Below are 10,006 nucleotides of genomic sequence, written 5' to 3' on the forward strand. Positions count from 1 at the left end.
TTGTTGGTAACACAATGGCCGATGCTGCTGCAAAAGCACAACCACAACGCAGTATTTCGAACGCACCTTTCCAAATCATGCTTTGTTGAAAACGTGCAAAACGTGATTTTGAGACATTGGTCCAGATGCACGTGCGTGATTGTGGCATAAATACCGACGTTGGACTCAGTAAGCAAAAAACCACCAAGAATATGCCCAGACTTACACAAGCACAACGAGACAGACCGATCGGTATGGCCAATGTGGGGGCTACTCAACGTCAGATAGCCAGAACCTTCAACTGCTCCCAGACCACCATCAGCAAGTTGATAATCCGCTACCAACAGACAGGACAGACTCAAGACCGGCCAAGATCGGGAAGACCGAGAGTGACAACACCGGCCGACGACCGCTACATCCGGCAGATTCACCTCCGAAACAGACCTGTGACGGAGATGTTAACGGCGGAGACAGCACTTGGGCATGCCATCAGCAGGCGAACAGTCCTTCGACGACTTCGTACGGCTGGTATACGAGCCTACCGACCCTTCCGTGGAATGGCCTTGACCCGTCTACACTGTCAACGCAGACTGCAATGGGCACGAACTGTACGTCAGTGGCAGCGACGTGACTGGGCGAGAGTGCTCTTTACAGATGAAAGTCGGTTCTGTCTGTTCAGCAACGATGGCAGAGTTCGAGTTGTTCGACGAAGGGGAGAGCGACTAGCGCCAAACTGCATTAAAGAAGTTTACCCGTTTTGAGGTGGATGCGTCATGGTATGGGGTGGCATTTGTGGCCAGATTACAACACGGTTGGTTATCATCCGAGGAAACCTGAATGCTCAGCGATACAGGGATGAAGTGTTGAGACCTGTTGTGGTGCCCTTTATTCAACATCAGCCAAGAGGATTAATTTTGCAACAAGACAACGCAAGGCCTCACACCGCCCGAATTGTTCAAGACTACCTGAACAACGTTAACGTCAACGTATTACCCTGGCCACCTAGTTCTCCAGACATGAACCCCATTGAACATCTCTGGGATCATCTTGATCGTCAGCTGAGACAACATGTACCGCCTCCAGCGAACCGACAGGAACTTGAACAGACTCTATTGAACTTATGGAACAGGATTCCTGATGACGTTATCCGCCGACTGACAACGTCAATGAGGAGGCGTGTGTTGGCGTGCATGGATGCCAAGGGTGGTCACACTCGCTATTGATGACGTGTTACCTGACTACTGTGTCAATAATGGACTCTTCATGCACTTTTTCAATGAACTCTGATTTGTGTAATTTTTTATTTCGACCCCTTGAATCTTTCTTTGTGTATTTCGGAGAATGCAACATCGGCATTACAATGCATTTTCATTCTAATTCATGGAAAATGACTTCTGTTTATAAATTAATCATCATAAATCTCACATATGCCTTTGTTTTTGGTGTTTGATCAAGTGAAGTCGGTGACCGGTAGTTTATTTACAAGTGATAAATATTTCAGTGCATCATCATTAATGGATCTTTTTAATAATGTTCTGTTTCATATTATAATATGCTTTTTAAAAGAATTGAACAGATTGATAATTTTTGAATCTGTGCACATACTAATCATTTTGCCATATCAGTAGTGTTTAACTTCTAACTGAGATTGTTAGTGGCTGTATCATCAAAGAGGGTTGAAGTACTATAAATTTATTGTCCCCCTGAGTGGGTGTGTAAGACCACGTCATTCGAAGTAAGTTTATTCCTAGTACCTGTTTTAGTCGTAGTGTACTTGTTTGTTTTAAGTTTGGCTAAACTTGATGATAATCACAAGCAGCTAAAGGATTGTGCAAATCCTGCTGGGGAACTGTGCAGGTAGCAGAAGTATAGTAATTCCCCACGGTTCCTTGGATGGTGGCCTACCTTTAGTCTCTGGCGATCACTATCCCGTTTTAAAATGTATTGTTATTTATCGTGATATCTTTTTATGGTTCCATACTAGTTTTGAAATATACATCTGTGATAATATAGTTATTTTACTGTTCTTTGACGACGGGTTTTATAATCAAATTGTACATATTATTACTGTCTAACTTGATTTAGTCACGATATGGCTGAAATATTGCCAATGTGACTATACATCTGTGATACTCTAGCTATTTACCTGTTCTTTGACGACGGGTTTTATAATCAAATTGTACATATTATTACTGTCAAACGATTTTGTCACGATATGGCTAAAATATTGCAGATGTGACAATAAATATTCACCCACTCACTCACTCCTTGGAAATCTGTTCTTCACTGACAGATGAATAGAGTGCATGTTTGTAAGGAAGTTTGATGTCATATAATGTCTCAAAACTGCCAAGGTGTTCATAGCAGAAAGGTGATGTTTGTGTCAACTTATCTGATTGATCAGAAAGAAATATCTCTTAGGTGTTCAAAACATGGTGTTCATGTTCAACCAGATTCTTCAGAAAGGTAGAAATAACTTAATTCAATTAACATAAGGTTATCAATACTAAACATCAAGAACTACAAATTGCAGTGTGGAATACGTTTCATGTTTCTACCTAAACCAATCCGTCACTTTGTAAGTTTAAATGATTGTCGTTACGCACAGCAGATTCAGCATTCAGTGATTCATTACAACATGTCGTTGTGTTTTCTATCTCTGGTACTGGATTTGGAAGACTATTCACAACTTCGTCATAATTTTCAAGTATACGTCTGATAACTTAGCAGCTGTGCCCACTCACAATAAATGTTCAATGGTTTTGAATGTTCATATGCATAGTCGCAAGGCACGTCTTTGCAAACGCATTGTGTTCTGTAAACCTGACTTTTTATTTACACGTTCTTTATCCTTTAAACATTCGAAATCAGGATAGGGTATACGGGTTAGAATGCCTACAAACTACTTAAATACTTTAATGGACTTATCTTCACCATATTTTGACATCATTAATTCATGCTACTGATAACATACCAGCTTAATGTGACAGTAGAGCTATCAATCCTTGGATGATATGTTAACTTTAGATCCGAATCATGAACTGTCTAAATGCAAGAAATACCAGAAAACAGCCATACACATATAGTGAAACAAAACAGTATGGCGCGGCATAACAGGAATTCGATCAAATCACATGCAGGATGTCGTTGATTTTGAAAATGTATTTATTTATTTATTTTCTTCTTGCATATTGCAATATACACGACATGATATTTTAACTAAACAGCACTCATGAAAAGCAACCACCACGTGGTGAGTGCTGGGTAACACTAATCACTCTTCCCCTGTGTGGACAGGGGGTAGAATGTGTCGTAAGCACCCCATTGCTTGTCATATGAGGCGACTAAATTGTGCAACCTGTTTGCCGTGGGTTGCGTCCCTGTGTCGGTGGAAGAAGGGATTGTGGTGGTTGAAGGCTCTGGAACCAGGAACAGGTGTTCCTTTTGCCCAATACACCACTTTGACCCTAATTTCACCTACACGGGTGGTAGAATGGGCTAGGTTTTATAATCGGCAGGTCATGCCGTGCCCTGTGCATGGTCAACGTCAATTTTTAATTATATAAATATATCATGCAGTAAATATGGTACATTATCGCATTCTGCACATATTACAACTTTATCCTCTGCCAGAAGGCGGTGGCTAAAGGGCCAATCTGGCATTGTTGACATCCAGGTTCTAATTGTCTTGTAATAACTGTATAGGGCAGAACCAACCTGAGTTTTATTCTGTTTGAAATTATTAGCTACCTGTGTTGGTGTTGCCAGAGTATAGCGCCCCTGTAGCCCTAGTGTATGTAGTTAGCTTCCACTGCAACACTGTCCTTGTTGACACTCATGTTACTTTAAATCATGATTTTACTTTGTGTTTGTATAACCACCACCGTACTCTCTCCGACTGTCTGATCTTCAGGCAATATATGACCGACTCATGTGTTATCATGGGAGATTTGAATGACCATAACCCACTTTGAGGTAGTAGTGACACCAACACTAAAGGCAAATTACTTGAGGATTTTTTCTTAAATACCGATTTGTGCATTTTAAATGATGGTCCTCACACTTATCTACATCCTGCAACTGGCACTTACTCATGTTTAGACCTGTCAGTTGTAGATTCTAATTTACTTAATGAATTTGAATGGTCAGTCCACGATGATCTCTTTAGAAGTGACTATCCTACCTTTTTACAGTCTGTGACACCTTCTGATGTTTTTCCATTATCAAGATGGAATTTTATTAAGGCAAACTGGGCTTTATATGAAGTCCTTTGCACTAATCAACTAAAACCTGATGGTTTTCTTGATGTTCCCGACTCAAAACATAATAAAAGAGCTGATGAATGTATTTTGAAGTTCTCCCGAAAATCCTCACATACGTACACCATGGTTCAGCAATGATTGCAAACTTGCTAGGAAGGGCAAGAAAAAAATCTGAACAATGTTTCCCTTGTCATCCTATGGTCACAATTTGAATAAGTATAAAATATTAAAGGCTAAAGTACGGCGTACATTTAAACAAAACAAGCGTTAGTCTTGGCAAAATTATGCCTCCAAGATAAATTCACATACACTGATATCTAAGGTATCGAACATTTGGTGTCCACCACCATCTGGTATGCAATTAGTAACCGATACTTCTGATATTGCTGATAAACTTGGTGAAACACTAGCTCAACATTCCTCCTCCTCTAACTATGTCCCTAAATTCCAAAAATATCAAAAGCAGCAAGAAATGAAACATATAAATGTTAATTCAGATTGGGGAAGATTACAATGAAATGCATTCCATTCCATTCATAAGCTCAATACTGCCCTTGGGCAAGCTCATGATACTGCTACAGCGTCTGGCAATATACATTATCAACTCTTAAAACATTTACCACAATACTGTTTAGAAACCCTCTTGAAGATGTTTGATAAATCTGGACGCCATGAGAATTTCCTTCTTCATGGCGTGATGCTATGATTGTTCCCATACCTAAGCCTGGACGTGATCATTTCATAGACTAGCTGCGTTTGCAAAACGATGGAACGCATGGTCAATAATAGATTAACATGGTACTTGGAATTAAATGATTTATTAACAAACATTCAATGTTTAGGGCTTCGTGATTAATCTGAACAAAATTTATTTAAAAATATAAATACAAATCCTACACATTGTTGCAAAAGATTCTTGATAATCACACACTGTAGGGACAATAACATTTGACTTTATTTAACCCTGAACAACACATCATTTTATTATACATTTATGAACCGCACTTATCCAGGTACTAGTATCTGCTCAAATACAGTTTATTTCTTCCCCGACCAGTAGATCCGTAAGCATTCCAGTTATCATTCTCAACTCCCTGGGGAGTATGCAAATCAAATTCCCGACTGGCGTTTTCACATCGACCTCACATATTGGGTATCCATTCCCTGGTGGGTGTACCTAGGCACATTTAAGTTGAGCCACTTGCCCAGGTTGACACTATACGTTTTGGACACTCGTGAAGAGCAACCTCCCCATGGTAAGTGCTGGGTAATACTAATAGCTCTTCCCCCGTGTGGACCCGTGGTAGAATGTGTCCTCAGCACCCCATTGCTTGTCGCAAAAGGCGACCGAATTGGGCAACCTGTTTGCCGTGGGTTGCGCCCCTGTGTCAGTGGAGGACGAGAATCTGGCGGTTGAGGCCGCTGGAGCCAGGAACCGGGTATTCCTTTGCCCAACACACAACTTTGACCCTTACTTCAACTAGACGGGTGGTAGTTTTGACACTTTGTCTCGGATGGATGAACGTATAGTGTTTCCCTAATTTGGTCATCCTCCACCGGATGAGTGGGATTTTGAGTGTACGGGGTGCACTAAGGATATCAACAACACTGTCAAGACAAATAGTATTTTACTCAAAACTTATTCGTCTCCTGGAGGAGATAGTCCTTGATCCAATAACAGCCAGCGCCACTATCATTCAATCCATCTGTCAATAAAGATCTGTAAGTATCATATGCGTTTCTTCATTATATAGGCGGCACAGGTGGCCCAGTCGTCTAAGGCGCCGCGATTTGCTGTGCAGAGTTGCGTTATATAAAATATACATCCAAAATCACTTTTGCGTTTGTTTTCTTTTAGATGCCACAAAATTGTAATTGAAGGTCAAAATAACATGCATACTTCGAAATATTTTTATCATACATTGACATTACTAATTCATTTGAATACCACTGATAACATATCATCTTAAGATGCGAAGAAACCTATCAAACTTGGGGTGGATACATGGTTAATATTAGAGAGCCAATAGCCACCATTGTTCTCCTTACCCTCATCGACGCTAGTTCTAATCGACTTGGCCTCACGCTATAATTTGAACAACCTGAAATCCCCGAACCAGGGCCGTCAGTTGTGTATCTCGTATACATCTTTCAGCATGGCAATTAAGAGATGGACGCTTAACATCCGTCACCTGTTAGCAGCTTGCTTGGTATTCGGACAGCTGGTAAATTCAATAAGCTTCATGAACATTGGCATCAAGTTATGTCAATACAAGTGTATACAGTATGGCTGTCGTGGTATTCGATACAGCATTGAGGATCTAACTTGTCACCTATCAGAAATGGACTCAGAAGTGTTTATGAAAGAGACCGGACACTTCATTGGACCTACGCATCTTTCAAATGTAAGATTTGTACACAATGCCTACAATCATCTGCTTTCGTAACATGACAAATTGTGCACAGTGATGTGTAGGATGACCAACAAAGAAAAGTGCATAGCAGTATCACTGCACCATATATATGAAAGCGAAGTGAAGGTCTTACGATAAACAAACCATTTTCATATCTATCATGTTCCATGGGCTAAAACAGTTTTCTATATGCTGCCATTCACTACTGGAAAAAGACTGCTATCTGACTACTATTGCGCTTGTAAATTCAAAGAAGCTTCATGTGAATATTTTTGGTAAGATGTCGGTTCGAATCCTCTTTTGCCCCCGTTAAGTTTTGGGGGCATGGGTGACTCAGTCGTCTCAGGCGCCGCAATTCGCTGTTCACAGTTGCGTCCATTGGGCATGCAAGAAGCCTTTGTTTGTGGGTTCAAATCATTAGCATCTCTGATAACTGCCCTTCCATATTAAACTGACAAGGCGCGAGTCAACTGAACAATAATTCAAGCAGTGTTAGATCCAATTCATTTCCTGATTTTACACAATTTATGATAGTCGAAATTACACAGTGTAATTACTTACTTAACTTACTTAATCCCGAATGTCCCCTAACATCTGTTTTCAGGTCCGAGCAGGCGTCTGTGCATTCAACATTTGTGAAGGGAGGAGATGCCTGGAGACTCGTGCTGGAAAGACTGCCTGTGTCAAAGGTACCTACGCTGCAAGAGGCGAATATTTTTGTGGTAAGAGGCAACTAATGGGACCGGGTGGTTAGGCTCCCTGATTTGGTTGATGCATGTCATCGTATCTCAATTGCGTAGATCGCTGCTCATGATGTCTATCACTTGATTGTCTGGTCCATTTACAGACCATAAATATGGAATATGGAATATTGCTGAGTGCGGCATAAAACAATCAAAGTTACTTACCAACATTTATTGTTAAACATTAATGAGTAACATGCGAAAAGTAAAAATCTAAACCTTGTGTCATGTCTGCATGTCATTTTCCAGGGGGACATAATCAAGCACAACGACAGACCACTGTTATCACTACTCTCATCGATGCCTGCACCGTTGGAGACCTGCCTAAAGTAACATACATATTGTCTCAAGATATTGCAAACCTCAATAAAAGTGGGAAGAATGGTATGACACCAGCGATGATAGCAGCACAGAAAGGACACAGAGAGATACTTGAATTACTTGTGAAGAAAGGTGCTGATCTGTGTCTATTAGATGATGATGACAACACTATCTTACACGTAGCCTGTAAAGAGGGAAACGTTGAGATAGTGAAGTATATCCACTCACAGAACATCATTGACACTGAAAGTAGAGGGGACTACGGGAATACACCAGTGATGTTTGCTGCACTATATAGACAGATGGAAGTGTTTTTTTTTCTTGTGAAAATGGGAGCTCATCTATCAAAATTGGATGATGACGGTGAGAATATCCTTCATCTTTCCAGTCGAGGAGGAGATGTAGAGATAGTGAATTGTATCCTCAAACGAAACGTTGTGGACATAAACAGTGAAGGGGATGACGGGGTGACACCATTGATGCTGGCAGCATATTTTAGGAGAAGACAAGTGTTTTACCTTCTCATAGAACGAGGAGCTAATACATCAGCAGTGGATTGTGATAATGATAATATCCTCCATTATTCCTGTCGAGGAGGAGATGTAGAGATAGTGAATTATGTCCTCACACACAAAATTGTCAATATAAACAGTAGAACGAACGCCTTGGAGACACCAGTGCTTGTGGCAGCACTGAGAGGGAAGACCAAAGTGTTTCAGTTATTGATAGAAAGAGGAGCTGATATCGCAAAAACACATGACAGGACGAAACTCCTTAAATTTGCCTGTAAAATTGGAGATGCTAATATAGTGAAGCGTGTCCTCAACCTAGCCAAGGTGGACATTGCTGTATGTAGCACTCTTGGGGCACACTGAAGTGTTTAAATTACTGGTAAGGAAAGGAGCCGATGTGACAAAGGTAGATGATTATAAGGAAAATATTCTTCATCGTTCCTGTAAAAAAGGAAATTTGGAGATCGTGAGATATGTCCTCACACAAAACATTGGCCTGTCGAGAAGGAAATGAGGACATAGTGAAATATGTGTTGTCACATGGCATGGTAGATATAACTGCAATAAATAAGAAGAAATTAAATGCGGCCATGATAGCTAGGAAACGTGGTTACTTATCAATAACAACACTACTGTCACAAGTCTCTCAAGGGAAGTAATATCACAATAACAGTGATCATTAATAACCTCTGAGAAAGGACACATGTGAAATAATAGTACACAGTTAATTTAGAATGCACTGTGGTTCATTGTTGCATGAGTAAAGTAAATATTATTTAAAGTAAGACAAGTTCTATGGATGAACAACTTCTTTATTACAATTAGTGCGACGTGTAGATTCTAACACCTTTATCAAGCAAGTGATTGATAGTGCTTACTAACTTCCTAACTTACTTTGGAGATGTAACGTGCGCTTTCCGACTGATGCGTATTTCGCACACGGCCCGGCCAGGCCATTTTATGTGTTTCCGAAAGGGGCGGAAGTGGTCTGTGCAACCCAAGAGGGGGCTTTAGGGGATGCTTATATAGAATTTGGGAATTTTGAGATTTGGAATAGATGCCGATGGGGTTGGGGAGGAGAACTAAGGCTGCTGGGTATGGTGGATGTTTGTTTGTTTATGTGATTTTGATTTGGTAGGTTGACTAATGGGACAGGGTATACAACCACGGAAGCTGATTGGGATGATTGGAAGCCAGCGGATTAGAAGCAGTGATTTGTCTTATGGACACAGCAAGCAGTCTGGTAGAGATGATTGGAAGCCAGTGGATTAATTGGATGGACATAGGGTTTTAGCAATTAGGTGATGGTAAGCAGGCGGGACGTAGTAGCCTTGATCTCTGGCTGGATCCTTTTGATGTAGATGGCTTCTAGGAGTTTCCTGATTTTGTAGTCTGACTGATTGTTGGCCAGGATCTTGATGCTGTTCCACTGGATGTTGTGGTCGGAGTGGGTTTTGGTGTGGTCGGAGATGGCTGATTTTCAGTCATTTTGTTACTGAGGTCTTGTGCTCTTTTATTCTAATGGGTAGGGGCCTAGATGCCTTAACATTGACAATATGTTAGATATTGTTCAAAGCATTATGAATAGTATCAGGTAACTTCAACTCATAAAATCTATAGATATGGTCACTTTATGTACTCTCCCGGAAAAGAAGGGAATATTTAAAGAGTGAGTTAAAGTTTAACGTCACATCGGCAATATTTCAGCCATATCGTGACGAAACAAAATTTGATATGAACAATATATATTAAACTGTATAAAATTCTGCTGACAA

General features: G+C 40.5%; 1 protein-coding gene across 1 annotated transcript; it reads left to right on the forward strand.

Annotated features, from left to right (window-relative positions):
* The first annotated feature begins 233 nt into the window (after positions 1–233).
* On the forward strand, positions 234–8,594 carry LOC124118557 (putative ankyrin repeat protein RF_0381). Its single transcript, XM_046480731.2, has 3 exons — positions 234–587; positions 7,260–7,344; positions 7,648–8,594. The coding sequence occupies exons 1-3, from the start codon at positions 234–236 to the stop codon at positions 8,592–8,594; spliced, it is 1,386 nt and encodes a 461-aa protein (XP_046336687.2).
* The last annotated feature ends 1,412 nt before the right edge of the window (positions 8,595–10,006 follow it).

The sequence above is a fragment of the Haliotis rufescens genome, unplaced genomic scaffold (genome assembly GCF_023055435.1).
Source record: "Haliotis rufescens isolate VD_foot unplaced genomic scaffold, xgHalRufe1.0.p SCAF_84, whole genome shotgun sequence".
Taxonomy (NCBI): domain Eukaryota; kingdom Metazoa; phylum Mollusca; class Gastropoda; order Lepetellida; family Haliotidae; genus Haliotis; species Haliotis rufescens.

Bases quoted from the DNA above. Each gene is read 5' to 3' on its own strand.
- LOC124118557 (XM_046480731.2), top strand. From the start codon at position 234: ATGGCCAATGTGGGGGCTACTCAACGTCAGATAGCCAGAACCTTCAAC. The intron at 588-7,259 runs GTACGTCAGTGG...ATCTGTTTTCAG, and splicing joins GACTGCAATGGGCACGAACT to GTCCGAGCAGGCGTCTGTGC. The intron at 7,345-7,647 runs GTACCTACGCTG...GTCATTTTCCAG, and splicing joins AAAGACTGCCTGTGTCAAAG to GGGGACATAATCAAGCACAA.